General features: G+C 41.5%; 1 protein-coding gene and 1 long non-coding RNA gene across 4 annotated transcripts; one reads left to right on the top strand and one right to left on the bottom strand.

The window, feature by feature from the left end:
• Nucleotides 1–430: 430 nt before the first annotated feature.
• Nucleotides 431–13044, bottom strand: PARL (presenilin associated rhomboid like). Of its 2 annotated transcripts, XM_061465414.1 has the most exons (10): nucleotides 12949–13044; nucleotides 12670–12868; nucleotides 12359–12499; nucleotides 10266–10314; nucleotides 8295–8390; nucleotides 6767–6916; nucleotides 6258–6328; nucleotides 5035–5136; nucleotides 3093–3190; nucleotides 431–748 (listed from the first exon to the last, which is right to left on the bottom strand). In XM_061465414.1, exons 1-10 carry the CDS (start codon nucleotides 12993–12995, stop codon nucleotides 631–633), a joined length of 1071 nt encoding a protein of 356 aa, XP_061321398.1. In that variant the 5' UTR covers nucleotides 12996–13044; the 3' UTR covers nucleotides 431–630. The 2 variants fall into 2 exon arrangements, with proteins under 2 accessions (XP_061321398.1, XP_061321397.1); XM_061465413.1 differs by having other exon boundaries at nucleotides 12670–13044.
• A 73-nt stretch (nucleotides 13045–13117) lies between these two features.
• LOC133275452 (uncharacterized) lies at nucleotides 13118–18414 on the top strand. Of its 2 annotated transcripts, XR_009745531.1 has the most exons (3): nucleotides 13118–13134; nucleotides 16400–16640; nucleotides 17793–18414. It is a non-coding gene; the product is annotated as an uncharacterized LOC133275452 (long non-coding RNA). The 2 variants fall into 2 exon arrangements; XR_009745530.1 differs by lacking the exon at nucleotides 13118–13134 and having other exon boundaries at nucleotides 16074–16640.
• The last annotated feature ends 629 nt before the right edge of the window (nucleotides 18415–19043 follow it).

Consider the following 19043-nt stretch of genomic DNA (forward strand, 5'->3'; position numbering starts at 1 on the left):
ATGGAAACCCCAGGTTGAATAAGCTGCAGCTGATAAATAGAATCACAGAATGAATAAAGCTGTACCATTAACCAGTATGTAAGCTTTGGCAAACAATCCAGTATTGCTTCATGTATTTCACATTTAAAATTAATAGAGACCATTGGCTTATCTCAGTTAATCTTGTCAATAATAAAGACCACTGGACTTTACCACATTACCCTTCTGTTAAGTCCAGGCTGCCTAAAGCATGCCTTCCAGGAAAACACCTCATAGTGTTCGGAGGACATTAGGGGGATGCATGATTCATAGGTAAGGAAGTGAATTTTACTAAGTATTAACCAGTTGTGCCCCAGATTGAAGCTTTGTGGACAGATCATTTGGTCACTTCATTGGAAAGCCTTTTTTAATATATATTTCTCCTTTAAAAAATGTAACACAGACTATTACCTCAGAAAGCAACAGGATAAAAACCTTTATTGTTCCGCCTTTGTCAGAGTTCATTTTCTATTGATATGCATTTTTGTAACTGTAATTTACATTAGAAACTTCAGCTCCTTAGAGGCTTCATGTGGAGTAGCAGAAAACCAATTAAATCCCATGTCTTCAAGTAATGTACCACTTGGGCACAAGGAATCTCTAGGATTGGAATCAGTTAGATCTTCCACCTCCTCCCTTTCCTGTGTTCTTTGTCCTCATTTCATGCCAAGCTTTCACCAGTGGTTCTCTGTTCTTCCATATGAGCTCATGGCCATAAGTCACGTACCACCTGAGAAAAAGAAAATGCTGGTTAAAACTAACAGCAACTTTTCTCTGTATCTGAGGAACAGGCTGATCACTAAAATCAGGTAACTGAAATGCCTGTAGGCATTTCTACTCCTAGATAATATAGGAGACAAGAAAAACCAAGGCAGAAGGAATACCACTCTTGGAAAGTGGCAGTGGCAGGTAAGCCACTTGTTCTCATGACTCCTCATAATTAACTTTTGTGTTCTTGCTTGTCTCAGTCCTGAGAATGGCTGGTTTTCATGCCTTTAATTTCATGCTCTCATGATTTCTACTTAAGAGACTGTTAAAACAGTCTCTGTTGCTTGTGCTAAGGTTTACTGACACCACCAAGTAAATTTTTTTCACATGTAAATATAACTGCCCTGTAATTAACAGCCACATTCCATTCAAAACATTTTCTTCTATAAACACCTAAATGAGGATTTAATCTATCCAAGTGTTTTAGCTTGACTGATATTCATAGAGAATTATATATCTTGATATATGAATAGCAACATAAGTAATTCAGCAAGGGAGGTTATGGTGGAGAAGAGAGGTGGGAGGGGAAGCAACTGCATGGAAATAGGTTGAAGGTTCTCCCACAAGCCTAACTTCACATCTGAGTCTTGAATATCAATTTTCCAACAGCCAGTACTGGGTAAACAGGCCATTCCTATAAATCATTGTCGTGGTTTAAACCCAGTCAGGTAACTCGTTCACTCATTCCCCCCTTTCTTTCCCTCACCCTACTCCCAGAGGGACGGAGAGGAGAATGGAAAAGAATGCAACTCCCACAGGTTGAGATAAGAACAGTTTAGTAACTAAGGTATAACACAAATCACTACTGCTACCACCAATGATAATAATGATAAAGGAAATAACAAGGGAAGAGAATACAACACCTCAGCACCAGCTGACCGATAACTCGCCCCCCAAGCCCGACCAAGCTCTGACTGATACCTCCTCCAACCCCGCAGACTCCCAGCCCTTCCGGCTAACTCCCAGTTACATCCTGGGCATGACGTGCTGTGGTATGGAATACCTCTTTGGTCAGTTTGGGTCAGGTGTCCTGTCTCTGCTTCCTCCCGGCTTCCCCTCCTCCCTGGCAGAGCATGAGGCTCACAAAGTCCTTGGCCAAACCAAAACATCATTGTTATCAGCTCTGTTCCCGAGCTGAAAGTCAAAACACTGCACTGCACCAGCTACCAAGAAGGAGAAAAAATGACTGCTACTGCTGAACCCAGGACAATCATGTATCTTCTTTCCAAAGCAGACAGTTGTCTGCGAGGCAATGTATAGAAAATACTTTGGCTATTCAACATACGTGCTAAATAGAAGCCCTGATTTAGGATGAAGAAACCAAAATGATCACAGAGTAGAACATATAGGTAGAACATATCTTGTCTTCCTCACCTAGTTGACTCAAGACAACTTTTACTGCAACTGCTATCCTAATATGTGAATCTGCAAGCTGATATAGATATATCACATGGCAGAAAGTAGTTATGGATCAGCAAGACAACATCAGATGCAGTTGTGATGCCAGAGAAGGGGAGAAAAGGTGACTGCAGCACAACTCAATAGCAAAGAAAGGCAAAACAGTTTGCAGACTAAAATGAAGTGTTCCCCACCTGTTCTTTGCCTGGCCTAGTTAAACCTCAGGTAGGCTTTTAAAATGCCTATATAAGTGTTTAGAAATGCTCTTAACTACAAGTGTGCAAATTAACACAACACTGCAATTAGGCAGAAGGGAAAAACTCATTAGCTAACGTAGTTCAAACATGGAACAATGCAGAACTGTTTCCTACAAACTGGTTTCTAATAATTCTTCCCAATTTGGAAGACTCCACACAAAGACAATGCAGCAACACTGAGCAACAGCAGTAGAGGCTGCTCAATGGAATTTGGCCTGAGCTTATACCAACTCTGGAGCTCTAAATTGGCAATTAAAGAAAAAAAAAAATTGGACAAAATTTGTTTCAGCTGTTTAATTTGAAGTTATTTTAATTTGTTCATGCTGTGTTTTGTGAGAATCTTTTCTGCCTTGTGACTCTCTTCAATGTGCTGGGGAGAGCAGGACACAGGCAACCAGGCCAAGTTACAGTGACAGGACAATATGACATCTAATCTGTCATTCGAAGTCAGTTCAGGTCAGTTCTTTCAGTTCTAAGCACTGACTGACAGCATTTTCTACACTATTTTATAACACTCAAGGATAACAGTGAGTTGTCTTCAATGCTGCTTAAGACAATCTTCAAAAAAAAAGAGAGAAAAGAGGAAGTAAAGAAGAAAAAATTAGGATGAACTTAAATACGAAACAAACAGAAGTTAGTAAACAGACTTACATCCCAAAGAGGGCTCCCCCAAGATGTGCAGCATGGTCAAAAAGTCTCCAGCCTAGAGCAAGTCCTGCAGAGTCAAATGCGATTATGGCTTTCAGTGCCTGCAAAGGTATGGACAGATCAGCCACAGTATAAAATGGCCACTGATTAACAGTGTTTCCTATTTGGCACAGCAAAAATTTGGGATCAAGAAACATTCCATGAATTTTATATCAAAGTAATTTCTGTAAAAAATCACTTTCCCCCTCTTCCCACCCCCCCACCCCCCCCCAACAAAACCTAAACCAAATTGTTTTAAAACAGACTCAGTTCTTAGCTGTACTGTCCTGTCAAAATACAGACATGAGCGGCTACAGAACAGTGCAGGGTAGGAATGTGCCCTTTTCAAATACTCTGTCTCTTCCAATCTTCACTTCTAAAGCCACGCATACATTCCAAACTGAGGTCAGAAGTTACTTAGTTGCTTGAAAGAGTGCACAGTATAAAAGATACCACAAAATAAGTAATAGCAACATTCTCATTCACCAATTCTGACATAGCTTAGATTTATATGCATCTGATCTCCCAAACACAACCCTTCAGTGGACGGAACATATGGGGCAGAATCCCTGTCATCTAATATAAATTGGTCATCACACTTTCCTAATGACAAATCTCTTGGCAGGTAGAAAATGAGGATGATTTTGAAAAACTCTGTGTCCAGAAAGAGCATACGCAATGGTGAAGCATCCTCAGGAGACACAAACCACTATAACTGTAATTATACAAAATTTTACTAAGTGCCTCATTCCAAAAAGACCAACAGATATAATGTTACGATGAGATGTTACTTTAAGCAGGATTTCTTTCCTTAAGTGTGTGTCTTAGAATAGCAGCTCTATTGCTACACTGGCTTGTTTATTTTAAAAAACCAATTACAGTACATGTGAGGTAGCCTGAGGATCTAAACCTAGTACGTAAGGTTTCAAAATGCAATTATATAGTAAGGCTAAAATCATTCCAACATTTACACTGCAGCAGCCAATGCTGCTCTTGTTTTACTGTTGCAGTAATTACTTCCTCATGGCAATGTTCTCTATGGCTCTGCCAGTATTTCTATCCTGGCCATCTTCTTAAGGAGAGATGCAATTAAAAGGTAGCAGCAAAAATCCCAGGTCCTCTCAAGCAGAAGTGCAAGAAAACCAGGAAGGCTACATCTAAGAACATTTGTTTAAATCTGTAAGCTTCACTTCCCAAAAACACTAAATCGCATGATCTTGAAACAACAAAGCTTTAACTGCTTTAAGTAAAACAGCAGAACTTTAAGCAGTGGATCAAAGACGATTAACTCATTAAAGCAGCTCAAGATACACATGAGCAGCTTTTCTTAAATGGGGCAGTGGATGTGCTTAAAAGAACTTAAAGAAACAAACGAGTCCTAGTGTTACACGTGAAGAAAAGCCTCAACAGTGTACCAAACCATTCTAGGAAAAGATGGTTTCCAAATGAGGAGGCAGGTATTCCTCCAGGATCGGAATGTTTTTTTCCCTTGAGAAGTGACATTCTGTTTTTCCCATCCTTATATTTTTTTCTTCAATAAGAGCATATCAGTATTGGATTAGCTTGTAAAAAGTGCTGCTGTAAAAATGCGTACGTATATGTATGCACACCTCCTCAGACAGGTGAACCAAGTCCCTCCTTAATTCTTTCACCTCTTAGTATCAGATTTGAAACAGACCTATGGAGGATGGAATTTAGGGCAATTCTCAATCCACTACACACTTGTGCAATGATTGTGCTAGGCTGCAACAATTCAGTCTCCAGGACTTGCATGACCTGTATTCACTTTGAAAACCAATCTAACAGCTTAGAAACACGAATGACAGACACATGTGCAGAGGAGATAGAGAAGACACAGGGAAAAGGTTTTAAGAGCAGAATTGATTTAAAGTTCAAAGGAACTTACGCTTCCTGCTGTAAATGTGAACATTGGAAGAAATATGATGGCGAGTTTTGCTTCTGGCATCTTTGTACATACAGCTGCAAGGACAGTCATTATAGCTCCTGACTGCAAATACATTAAAATACATGACAGTAAGCAGAGATGTTACATAAGGGAAAATTTCTGTTTCCCCTTGGGCTTTTATTTTCAAATGCAGCCCATTTTTTAAGGTAACAAATTATGTTAATGTGCTTCTTTCCCAGTAAAGCCTAGAAATTTAACACATATTAATCATACACAGACATCTCGAATGAAGGGAATCATTCTGAAGCTTGTACCAAAACAAGGAAAATAACAGATGGACAGGGACAAAAAGCTTTTGTCAATGAAATGAGTAATTCCCTGGTCTGTATGAAACTGACCATGGGCTTTTTGTATCCATGAAATATCTCAATGGGAAGGCTGTGAATACAGTAAAGTAATGCAATGTATTTCAGTAAGTTCAGATCAGTAAGACTAATGGGAAGTTAACTTGCTCCAGATATAGTTTATTCATAAGATAAAGGGACAATACATAGACAGCACTGCCAAAATTCTAACTCTGGCACAGTTCAACACCTGTTTTTCATTCCAATTGAAAAATAAGATTATAACTTATGGCTTTTATCAACATTATTTAGTAAAGTAAGTTAAGAAGCCTTTAATGCTTGGCAAATAGCTAGGTTCACCTCAAACTTATATTGAGTTAATGCTTGTAAAGAAAAGGCAACTACACCACCTCTTCAGCCTGCCTCATTTCTGTGAGACTTTTGGCAGGAGTGCTGCCCTTTTTGCATGGCATGCCCAACAGCTTCCACTATCATCACACGCTGATTTTGACTGTCTGATTATGTTGTCTCTTTCTGTTTTCAATTAGAGAAGACTGATACACAATTAATGAAACAATATTTATAAAATAATAAAACTGGACTACCTGTTCAGTGACAAGAGGTCCTGCTGTTAAGTACTCATTTACAAGCATTAAGTGGCATTAGTTCTGGGCTCCTGCTGCAAAGGAGTTAACATATTTGAAGAACTGGCATGTTCTTGCACAGGAATCACTGCCTGGTTACTTGGTTTTTGTAAACATCTCTAGTTTCTATTATCCCAAATATATTCTTGGGTTTTAAGCAGGTTAAAGAGTACAGCAGGCTTTGAAAGTGGCTTCAGAAACCATTATAAGGTCTCCCATATGCTGAGATACTTACAGCTCCAAGCGATGGTTCAAACCTTCCAGTGGCCATTTTAGCAACATAACTGACAAAAGTGGAGATAACTCCTAGAGAGGAAAAATTACTGTTGGAAACAATGCCAGCAATACAGACAAGCATCAGAAAGTACATTATCCCAACACCTCTGTAAAGAAGCTACTGTAGGTGATGTGGGATTCCTTGTTTGGTGGTGGTGGCTGTTTTGGTTTTTAAAACATCAACTGTCATCTTTTCCCACTAAACTCTCATAAGTCTGTATTGAGCTATTTTATTTTGGTAGCTAAGGATGAATTAAAACCAGCTACTTGCATTTTCATGGTATTTTAAAGCTAAATATTCTAAACCCATCAAAATTCTGTATGACAGCAGATAAGTAGCACAGTTAATATAAAGCAATGTGGGGGACTGAACAATAGCGAACTATCATGCATCTATTATCATGCACACACTTCAGTTGCATGAATACATATTTAAAGTGGTGTGAATATATATCTATTTAACGTTACCAGCAGAAAGATATACCGCAAGGAACTGCTCGCATCCCAGAAGAGAGACAATGCTGCTGGAAAAGCTCCATAAAACATACATATTTGCTGCCATGTGGAACAGAGAAAAGTGACTAAATGTAGAAAGCAGCATGGGAGAACACAGGGCTCCTACAAGAGAAAAAACAATGCAAGAAGAAAGTCAGGGTTTTAATATGCTTCGACTTACATGTCATACAGAACAAAAATTTATCAAGACATACTACAGGCTAATAATGGTTTGAATTCTCAAATACATCCTATGTAATAAACCCAGAAATGTAAAATATTTCAAACTCCACATAATACCTTTGAAAGGGACAACATGTACCCCAGAGATGTACAAACTGTACGAACAGCTCCTGTAGAAAGTCTTTCTTACTTACTGGGGAACGTTTCATATAAAACATTTACCTTATGACACATCTCCTATGCTTTGGAAAGAAGAGATTTTTATATATGTATATAGTGAAAGATTTTTAATGTCTTTTATGAGCAACTACCTAAATCTATTTTGCTACAGAGAGGGACTCAAAGAAAAGCTAGTTTTCTTTTGAAAACAAGCTACTAGCTCTCCTCACTGAAACACCAGCCTTGAAAGTGCAAAAAGTGCCAATTAACAGGTTTGAAGGTCAGCATTATTTAAAATAGGAGTGTTTGGAGTGACTGATGCTCAGCTCTGGATACCAGCTTTTAGCTTTGGGATGTCTGGGGGGAATTAGCTGAGTTTCCACTTTTTCAGCAGAAATTAAGAGGACAAGTAAACAGAAAGTACTCTCCTAATGCATACTTGTCTCATCCTTTTCATTCTGTTCTCTACCAACTAATCGTTCAACATTAAATACCACTAACTTACTTTCCTTAACCTGTTAAAAATATTTCACATACAGTGAAACCCAAGTCTGCACGTTTGTTAGGGTTTCGTTATTATGTGATTCAAAGCACAGCTTTGAAACAAGGACTCTGTACATGATGTACAGACTAACACTTGTCTATTGATGGAAGTGCACATGCATGTGACTGGTGACTTCTATCTGCATCCCACAGAATATTAAAGGAGTGTGGGGGTTACATTTGAGTCTGTTTTTTGAATGGCATTGCATAGTACAATTTATTTTGCTCCTTCCCAAAGAGTGGCATGATTTGCATTCTGTTGTACAGCTTGACATCACTGGGAGAAGTGCTGTATCTGTATCCTATCTTCACCTTTACAAAGGCAGGAGGTGCATCCTACTAAATGCAGTAAAAGGCCAGACAGCAGGCAACAGTTTTGACAATATTTAGAAAAGCACCAGTGTTTTCTTTGTTGTTAAAAATGAGATCTATTACTTCTTTTTTCCCCTCAAACCATGTCCTCTGTAAACAGAATGATGTGTTTGGGAATGACTGAGATGGCTTGTGGGTGGTGGAGCTACAAGTAAGCCATGCACCAGCTGAAGCTTCTGCAGTATGATTGGAGGTTCTATTACATCACAGTGTAGAAAAGTCACCCAAATTACTATTCACTTACTGGAGGATGGATCTGAGGTGAAGTATGTAAACATAAACCGTCGCATACCAGGCAGCCTCCATAAACAGAATACAAAGACATTTGCAGCTATAATACCTGTTAAGAGGAGGGGGGGGGGGAAAGTATAAAAGCATAATAAAAGTGTAATACATCATAATGCTGACTGTAAGCAAGCATTCAAAAGTACACTTACAAGAAACATACTTTTTCTTCACTATTCCATTTAAAGAGGTATCCACTTCTCTAACTTTATAAAGTTTAGAAAAGGCAAAGGCAAATTCTGAAAGCTACATTTATCAAATGGAAGTCTTTCAGAAATATGATACTTAATGGCAACTGTTTAAACATACAGTGTAATGAATACATCAGTCCAGAAAATCTGTACTGAAGACACACAAGTTACAACTTCAAATACAGAACCCATGGAACAAGTGCCAGATTAAGAGGTCCCATTTCTTGCCTCTCTGGTGGCATTTGGACATAAGCAGCTAATCTGATGCACAGCAGGATGCAGATTTAACCACACATGGAGGGGAAAAGACTAGGGGAACCATAGAAACATTCAGTACACATCCCATCCGATTTGGGAAGCTCTGTTTTAAGGGAATTGTAAAGATGCTATTTAGAGATCAAGCATAAAAAGTTGAGTTGGCATTGCTAAGGCAGATAGTTTTTACTGCACAGATATTTATTGTGATCTTTATTTTAAATAAGAATGTAAATTATTAGAAATATAATGATACAAATTCATTGTTTCTTGGTTAAAGTGCCTTCTCTATTTCTATCCAAGTGTTTAGGTATTTAAAATGTTTTGTAACTGCTAGAAACATTAAAGGGGAACATAATAATGACGCTTTTACATAATGGTAAATGTCACATAATTATTATATTTGAAGCTTGCAACAAACTGTAGGAACTGTGAAAAACTGTAAGTCCTAGAACCAAAATGTTTTCCCTGCATGCTAAACCAAGGCGTTACAGTACTGTCAACTATTTCAGTATAGCAAGCCAAATCTTGCTAGAGTAATCAAGGGTAAGCATCTGAATGGGTTAGGGTCCACCAACTTAAATTTGTATTGCTTGTTAGATCAACTAGAACTACTCTAGAGACTGCAGAATGGTATCTTCACCAGCCCTGCCCCAGTAAGTATTTGTATCTGTATCCTGGCTTGCATGTTGAAAAGCATTTCAAAGCATCATACAAAACTTGTGACAGCACTTACTAATTGAGGGCCTGAGATTATTTTTGCCCAAAACATTCAGCACTTACGGGATCTGTTCTTAGGCTGGGCGTCAACTTTGCAAAGAGTTAGTAAATTTGCTGAATATTTTTTTTTCTATAATGTTTCTGTAGAAAAGTAAATGACACAGAAATAGCATTTAAGTAACCTTATGCTAACAAGTAAATACAGTAAATACTTAGCAGAATATGTAACAATGGATACGGCTCAGCTACTTCATTCGGCTTTGAATCAAGTTCTTGTCAATTTCTCACCACACATGACATTTACCTTGGGGATTTCAAGTGCTGTTAGGCTAACCAATCAAAACTACATCATAACCAAAGGAAAGCTCACAAGGTGGTTTTTTGTTATTTTACATGTATCATGCTGCAAAAAAGAAGCAACTATTATGGAATTTTATTTCCACATATCAGTGGAATATATACATCTTTTCCTTTTAGAAACATCTGCTGTTTTTCACACTTCCTGAGAAAAATGTTGCCAGCAGAGAATTCCAGATAATCCTCCACACTCTCACACTGATGCATAGGAATTTTTTTAATGCATACAAAAAATAGGTTTTGTGAAGGAAGTGCAGCAGAAATAGTGTGTGTGCAGGTGTAAGTTTACACATGCTTTGTGCCTAACAACCTAAACATGGTGTGAAAGGCACCTGTTTTAACATACTGTACCTGTTTGCCACATTTCTCTTCCTGCGAATGTCTAATACCTGTAAGCTAACACAAACCTGTCACAGTCCGCTGACCCTCAGTCAGGCTATTCCACCAGCTGTTAACCTGAAACGGAACCACTGTACATCAGTGCCACTGTGAAGTACTTGCCATTTCAAAACCAGTCATTAAGGTTCTACTTTGTTAAGAATGGAAAGCATTTGTTTGAAATCTGTTAGGTAAATCAGTTTCAAACTTTATTTCTGATTGGTTCAGCTTTTCAAGTTGGCATTTCCTTGCTCATCTATACTCCTCCTCATAAAACAACTCGTCGTAGCTGAAGAGTTTCTTCAAAAAGAAAGAGGTTATATCCTTTTACACAAGTCCATGGGTTTACCTCTGCTTGTACTCAACTTGGATCTAGCCCATAATGCTTACTTTAGCAGATTAGCCAAAGTTAGCATAAACCCTGCCTTGACTAAGCCTCACCCTAATGCTGACTAACATCATACCACCCACCTTTGAGAGATCCCACTTTTGTGCCAGGGTCACTTTTGCAGAGATGGCTCACAAGATGTGGAATCCATTCCCCCTTGCGTCCAGCTCACCCAGCCCTCCTCCAAGTTTAAAACCCCTGAAAAAGTTTATTTTGAGCGCAGTCAGCCCACAGACAAGTTTCACCCCCCTTTCCCTTCCTCAGCTTTCAGAATCATTGTTGGACAAATATTGATAGCTCAATGACCTTCCAACCATATTGATGGGGACGTCATATAAACTATCTGTAGGTTGGAGGCAGTGGGAAATAATGCTGTATGAAACAATTCATTATTTGATATCAAAGTAGCAATTTCATTGCATTTTTATGTTTGATTCTCTCACCCGGGATAGAGATTCCCATATTTCCTACAAAGTTCTCGTGTTTAAAAACACTGAACAGACATGTTTTTTCTAAAATACTAGAAATATATGCCCTTAGAAGCTTTGGGAGATCCTGAACTTTTAGAAGTAGGACTTCCCAGTTGAAGATGGGGATTGGGAATTTAAGCCTATTAACAACAGGGCAGTTTTGATTTATTTTTTGGATAGCTAATCACATCTTCCCCTTCAGGTTTTACAATTCTTGATATTTTAAGTGGCAATCATAATCTCCCCTGCAGTTGATACATATACATGGAACAACAAAGCATGCTGCGCTAGGATTGGCTAGGGTGTAAGTTCATTTTCTTTATAGCAGCTTATACATAGTGCTGTGTTTTAGATTTTTGACCAAAATAGTACTGATAACACATTAATGTTCTCCCTTTTGCTAACAGTGTTTGCACAGCATCAAAACCTTTTCCATTTCTCATTCTGCCCCTGCAGTGAATAGACTGGGGATGCACAATAGGCTGGGAAGGGACACAACCAGGCAGATGACCTGAACTAACCAAAGTGATATTCCCTAACATATAATGTCATGCTCATAAAAAAAAAAACAACACATGCATATTTTCTTTAAGTTTTAAATACACTTAATTCAAAACTAAACGACTGATATTTTCAGGAGTCAACTAAATTTGTAACAAGTCTCACAGCATATACAATGTTCTTAATGCCCAAACTCCAAAGTATTTGCATGTAAATGTCAGCTTTCATAAAGGAAAAAAAGCCCTCTAAACCCTCACATTTGTGAAGCAAAGGCTGAAAATACAAATGCATTTCAGAAGCCAAAGCATTCAAAACAGATCTTATGCTTAAAGTTCAGAATTTAGCTCTGTCCTCTTCGGGAACTCGTGTTCACTTTTGAGAATACACAGACCCAGAATAATTCTTTTATACAGTGAAAAAGTAAAAGGCCTACTTAGTTTGGACATACGAACTATTACTCCCGACCTCTCCGCCCTGCATTTCAGGGTTAAGATGGCATTTTTCTCCAGGATACTTGCTGTAGTGGTACTGTGGGTTACAGTGTTGTAGAACTAATTCTATCAGTTTTTCCTGTAAGGAAATGTATCTCCTGTAATTTGCCAAGAACCTATTATTTCTCCAAGTGACTGGTCCTGTCTGTCCCCATCTGTATGTGCTGTACAAACGGTGCCGCAGATGCGCCTACACCGGAGGGCCGTGTTCTGTGCTGCGGCTGGGACCCACCCGTGTGCGCCAAGGCCAGGTACCTGTAGGTACCGCGTACCTGCTTCCTGAAGTCCCCCCTCTTCTGCGGCCGCATTTTATCGAACCAGTCTGCTCGGGCTTCCTCAAAATAGCTCTGGACCCGCGACTTGAGCGACTCATACTGCCAAATGGCGGCGGATCCGAAGGCAGAGCCTGTGAACTGGGCGATAAAGTCTGAATGAATGCACCATCCCGTGGCTTCGCCCGAGGTTATGCCAGCCCCGAGCAACACCCGCACGTTAACGGGAACGAAGGCACCGCGGACACACGGGGCACCCTGCCGATCCCGCTCCCCGGACACGGCACCCCCGGCACGGAGGAGCCACTTACCCCCACCGCGAACAGAAACGGCTTGACGAGGCGGCGTGCCGAGGGGCGGCCGGCGCGGGACGGCGGCGGCGGCGGGCAGAGGCTGCGGCGGCGGTCCGGCGGGCCTGGCCGCGCCTCGGCGGCGGTGACGGCTGGGGGCTCCTCGGACCGCGGCCTCGCCCGGCGGAAGCCCTGCCGCTGCTCCAGCAGCACCGTCAGCCTGCGGGGGAAAAGACGCAGACCGTCAGTACCGCCGCGACCGCCCGCCCTGCTCCTCTCCCCGGCCCGGCCTGGGGGTACCTGTGCGGCCGCGGGCCCCAGGCGTGGGCCCAGCACCGCCACGCCATGTTGGGCGCCTCCAGCGCGCCAAGCTCTTCCGGGGCAGCCGGACGCCATCTTGCGGGCGCTGTGCTGGGTGCTCGGCCGAGGAGCCGCTTGGTCACCTCCGAACCGGGGCTCCCCGCTGCCCCGGGACCGCTCCGCACGGTGGGCACCGTGCCGTGGGGGCATGCCCGGCAGCGCTGCCGCTGCTGGCAGGCGGGATGGGAGTGCTCACGGCCTACCCCGGCCGCCATGACGAGAGGGTCGCCCACCTCTGCCCTGTCATAGCGGGCGTGGCGTTGGGGCCGCCATGATGCGTGTGGCAGCTGCTTTATCTCCTGCGTCCTCTGGGCGAGTACTGTGCGCTTGAGCCCAGCAAACATCCGTGTGCTGGGCTGCATCCCCAGAACGTGATCAGCCGGTCGAGGGAGGGGATTCTCCCCCTGTACCCACTCTGGTGAGACTACCCCCTGCAGTCCTGATCCAGCTGTGGGCAACAACACAAGAGGGACGTGGAGCTGTTGGAGTGAGTCCAGAGGAGGCCACGGAGATGCTGCGAGGGCTGGAGCAGCTCTGCTCTGGAGCCAGGCTGAGGGAGCTGGGCTGGTTCAGTCTGGAGAAGAGAAGGGTCCTGAAGGGGAGACCTTAGAGCAGCTCCAGTGCCTAAAGGGGCTACAGGAAACCTGGAGAGGGGCTTTGGACAAGGGCCTGTAGGGACAGGACAAGGGGGAATGGCTTTAACCTGCCAGAGAGGAGACTGAGATTAGACATTAGGCAGAAGCTCTTCCCTGTGAGGGTGCTGAGGCGCTGGAACAGGGTGCCCAGAGAAGCTGTTGCTGCCCCATCCCTTACAGTGTTCAAGGCCAGGTTGGATGGGCTTGGAGCAACCTGCTCTAGTGGAAGGTGTCCATGCCCATAGCAGGGGGTTGGAACTGGGTGAGCTTTAAGGTCCCTTCCAACCCAGACCATTCTATTATCCAATCCCTGCTTGCCAACCATTAAACTTTGGCCTGAGCACTTAGAGAGTATTATGCTCTCTAACATGTATTGATACACGGATAGACTCCACAACTCGTTAGCGTTATAAAGTAGGTATGCTTTTATTCAGTGCTGAGATGCATGGGGATAGTTCCTCCAAAGGCATGCATACCTTTGCTTTGCCACTCAGTTCGTTTATATTACATATAATGATTACCTAAACATGAGATTGCTTCATGCCTAATACATATGCAAAACCTGTTCCCACCTAGTATTATAATTAGTTTTCTGGCATTCGTCCCATTGGTGTGCCTGTGCAGTGTCTCCTGGTGGTGGTGGTTAGGGGGTCGTGAGGATGAAGGCCTGTAGTTCCTCTTCATCACTGCGAGTAACCTCTTGCTTTCACGCAGACTCAATAGGGTTTTGGCTCCTATCCAAACCTCAGGCTCGGTACAAGCCGGTTTTATGTATCTTAAAGGAGAAACTTGCATATTTTGTTATTCTGGCTATCTTTTGTTCCTTTGCTTTCTAAAGATACTACTTAAACAAGAATGTCTTAAATGTTAAGTTACGAATCTTATCTACTACAATTCTGCCTAGCAGCTGTAACTCTTACAATTCCGCTTCACCATTCTAGCAACTTTGACTCCTATGGTTCTGCTTCACCAAGCACAGCGACTGCTTAAGCAAGCAGGCACAATGTTAACCCTTTATTTCCCACTATCAGTATCAATATACCAGTGCTAAAGTGATCCCCCAAATGGGGCAGGCAGCTCCTGGCCAACAGCGATTTCAAACTTTATCTGCATCTTGTGAGGCAGCTGAATACTCACCATTGTTACGGATAGTGCTGCAGACTGATGATGGAAACTGTGCTGGCTGTTTCCTGTTGTCCAACCGTCTTATTTTTTTAGCCCTGCAGTGAACATTTAGAATCATAAAGGTTAAATTAGCATTTGGTATTTTTATTTACTAATTTTTTAAACCAGGGTGAAGAATTGAATTAGGCATTCTTATTTTGGTTTAATGGAACATCAGAGGAAAACCAAGCATATTCGCTTTTGTCTAGATAGAAACAGCTGGGTTTGCTGTTGCGTGCTTTCTCATTTTGGTATAAGACTGTGGTTTAACAAAGGACTAAAGCTCATCCTCTAAATCACATTCTAACTATTAAAAGTAAGTTTCAGAGAAAAAGACAGGGAAAGCTTTCCCCTTTGCTATCAAAATACTGATATTTATCATTAAGACTTCAGAATAGATCTTAATTCACTAATGTATACCAAAAGTGACCAAAGCCTTTCTTCAAGTACAGGTAAAAAGCAATTACTTTTTTAGTCCTTAGAGGAGAAACTGTTGTGTCAGGTGCATCTCAGCTGTTTCCCAGTTAATTGCTTTAAAATCGTTCTGTCTCTAGAGCCCTGTGACAAGGATTTTATAGGCTAATGATCAGTTAAATATTGTAACTTTCAAATGCGATTTTATACCCTACAAAACTAAGAAAGAAAATGCTATCTGTGACTGACTGAACCAAAAGAAGAGCAGATAAGTGTTAACCCGTGTTTTGATCTCTTCCTATAAGATAGGTCATCAGGTCTTTGGTAAATCTGACTGAGACGTCAGATAAAATAGCTGCCGTGTTTCACTGTGTTGTTGCAGTAGCCTTGACAGCTATAGAAGTACACCACCATATTATCCTGAATATTAAAACATAAAAGTCAGGGCAGGGGGGATGGATGCCTGGTAGTACTGTTCATTATACATTATATCCCATGCTTTTAATGTGGGACCTTCCTGGCTTTAGAATACGTACTTCTGTGGTGAAATTTTCATTGAGGCCTTAGGTATTAAAGGAGCCTTTTGATAACTTGGTGACTGGAGATGATTAATATGAATGATTTATGGGGAAACAAATTCATGGGTGTAAACAGCTTTATTGTGAAATCATCATTTCCCTCTGCTCATAAAACTGGGAAGCTATATCCTAAAGAAAACTATCATAGAATCATAGAATCATAGAACAGTTAGGGTTGGAAAGATCATCTAGTTCCAACCCCCCTGCCATGGGCAGAGACACCTCACACTAAACCATATCACCCAAGGCCTTGTCCAACCTGGTCTTGAACTATACTTAAAAAGCGATCAGAAAGCGATCAGCTGTTGAGGTTTGCACTCGAGCATTTGAACATACCAGACCCTACCGAAACCAGCTATCTTTAAGCAATGCCTCCTACAGCCATTGTAAAGCATGTGCGTCCATATTAATCAATCTGCTAAACTTTCCTCAGTTTCTATAACGAAATGCTGTTTTGAACAAAGATATTTGACTTGCCCAGCTGAAGCACAGAATGACAACGTCTGTCATGATGTCTGTCTTGCTGGTAGTCCAGGATGTAACTCACACTATGTCTATGACAGCTTTTTCTAAGCAGTGTTCCACGTTTTTCTCTTTCAGGATGGCAGACTAGCAAGCAGCAGTGGTTTCCAGTGGTTTGGAATGTTAACGTCAGCACCACTTGTAATCAGTAGACAGCTGTGGCTAAAGGTGAAAATGAAAGCTCTCTGTGCATCATAAACAAAAAACCTAGGAATCATGCAGCTATGAGTATTTCAGACAGCTGAGGTTTCAGGAGGCAGTTCTGTTGCTCCATCTGATACACAAGTCTGCCTAAAGACAGCCCTCTTTATAGTGATAGGTGAGTAAAGAATCACACGCTGGGTTGACTTTATGTTATTTTTTTGTGCAAATTATGTTCTATATTCATACAAAACCAATGTAACTCTTCTGACAAACTGTACACATAGGAACAGGTTTCATCTGGAGGTAGACTGAAGTCTGTGGAGGTGCTCCATGCCACATATCACTTAAAAAAATTCCAGCTCTTCACAAAACCAAGCAGGTAAAAGAAGGTGAGGAAAACAAGGGTGGAGAGGGCAAAACAGGAAGCCAGCTACAGCACTGCAGCTAGCAGAAGTTGACTGATCTAGGAAAAGACCCCTGTCTTATTAGGAGCTAATGCACATTCAGTTATCCCAGTTAAAGAATCCAGGTTTGTTGCAGGTTACTTTATGAGTCCAGAGTAGCAATCCATTTAAATATTGTCCAGGCAGGACTGAGTGTGACCCAGTCAAAGCCTCTTCTATCGGCCCCTTCCACCACCGCTGGATGATCCTCTTCTTGATTGAGCAGAGTTCATGTTATGTCCTGTTCCCCACTTACTTCCACTCCTCCCTCCTCGAGAAGGGTTATTGCGTCCTGCAGGGCTTCCACCGAAAGCTTCATCTCTGTGGAATCCATCGTGATGGTCTCCATCTAAAGAACTGGATCTCCCAGATTTTGACGCTCTCTGTGAACTTCCTCGTCCTAAAAAAGAAGCACAGTCACTTACTGGTGTTCGAGTCTAAGCAATGCCTCTTCTCAGCCATACCATATATTTAGCTAGTTCCTTTGCGGAAGGAACTATGGGATACTCATTTGCAGACCAAGCATAGCTGAGACCTGTAATTTTATGCCTTCTCCCCCCTCTGTAACATTTTTCTTACATAGATTTAGTGTCTCCATTACAGTCCAGAAGACGGATGGCAATCAGACAATTCCTTGGGAATTAAGGGAGTTTATAGCTGATACAGTCAGCAATCACTTCAATAAATTAGAACAGTGATAGTCATGGTGTTCTTAGAACTATGTCTTGGTTGTCTTATAGTAAAACAGTGATAAAAAACATATCCGGTACAGGAAGAAGAGGTGATTTTAAAAACTATTTTGGTAATTGGTGATATTGTAGAAGTCTACAGTTACCTGAAACAAACCTCTCCAGTTTTTACCTGGTTCTCTGTTTCCATCCCAGGATTCTGGTTTCCGCCCTCCTTCAAAGCGTGGAAATTCATCTGGAGTAGGAAGTAAACCCTTCCGGCCTCCTGCGCAGTAAGAGATGCAGTGGACAGGAGTCATTGGATTCATGACAATACTGTAATTTGCCCAGGAAGTGTCTTTGCTTCCTTATCCTTGCATTTCAGTATGGAAGAATGTTCCACTCACCTCTCAGAGCACCACGACCTCACCCCTGAACACCATGGTCCCTTCCTCTTGAGTTTTCATCTGGAGAGTCAAAAGCGTCATCTGGCCCAAAATCTTCAGGTCCAGGAAAGCCATCTCTCCCCCTGGGTCCCTGGCCCTCATGTCTTGAGGGTCCTCCTCTTCTGAAGCTACAAGAAAGAACATGGTACAAATGTGGGTTTTAGACAGAATTTAGATTGAGAAACTTCAGCCAGCTTCAGTTTAATCATCAACTCATTTCTGAACTGTTTTACTTAATACTGTAGCACATACAGTTACTAGAATAGGATTTGTAGGTAGAAAAGTGCTCGTTTTCTGCCTTTGAGCACTTTGTCTATTCATTTTTGTAGTTTCCCCTCATTTCCTTCTGCTGATTGTATTGGTTTTTCAAACAAGAAAAATACTTTCAAATATACTCTGTTAATTTAATAAAAAAAGGTGTGTGTGTGTGTGTGTGTGTGTAAGTAAAATCAGTGATGACAAATAGAAGGTAAAGTATAAGTGAATTTCCCTTAATGTGGTGGTCTTCTTTCCCCTTCCATTTTTTTCCCCTTCCATTGTAGTGATAAAAACAAGCTGGAAGAATTCAAACAATGAGAGTCATGGCTATAACAACACATCAGCATCTCATTCCATTGATTTTGCTATGCTAAAACATTCTCTTTTCTGTTCCATTCTTCTCAGTTTACAGTTTTAGCAGATGAATCTAGACAGCCTTTGGCTCTGTAGGGATGAGGGTGACTGTTGACCAGCATGCACAGTGGCATTCTACAACCTGAAGAGCAGTTTATTCAGCTGCAATAATGAAGGATTTTGCTTTGCAAAAGGTAGTTTTGACACTGAAATTGATAATTTCTACTAGGTCCCGTGGCAGTAATTTGCTATGACTGGGTTGTGCATCTCCTGTGAAACGAGTGTAGCTCCTCCAGTATCACACTGAGGTTTTAACTGAGGTGTTCAGAGAGAAGAATGGTTCTTAATGAAATGTCAGCGCCACTTCAGGTAAGCCTGTAGGTGGCTGCATGAACACCGGTAGTTTCGG

This window comes from Pezoporus flaviventris, unplaced genomic scaffold (assembly GCF_033815535.1).
Source record: "Pezoporus flaviventris isolate CSIRO_AGI_PZ_B2104156 unplaced genomic scaffold, CSIRO_AGI_Pfla_v1 ptg000040l, whole genome shotgun sequence".
Lineage (NCBI taxonomy): Eukaryota > Metazoa > Chordata > Aves > Psittaciformes > Psittacidae > Pezoporus > Pezoporus flaviventris.

Bases quoted from the DNA above. Each gene is read 5' to 3' on its own strand.
- PARL (XM_061465413.1), bottom strand. From the start codon at position 13,044: ATGGCGTCCGGCTGCCCCGGAAGAGCTTGGCGCGCTGGAGGCGCCCAA. The intron at 10,315-12,358 runs GTACGCGGTACC...GTTCCGTTTCAG, and splicing joins GGGGGGACTTCAGGAAGCAG to GTTAACAGCTGGTGGAATAG. The intron at 5,137-6,257 runs GTAAGTATCTCA...ATGTATTTGCAG, and splicing joins TTGAACCATCGCTTGGAGCT to TCAGGAGCTATAATGACTGT.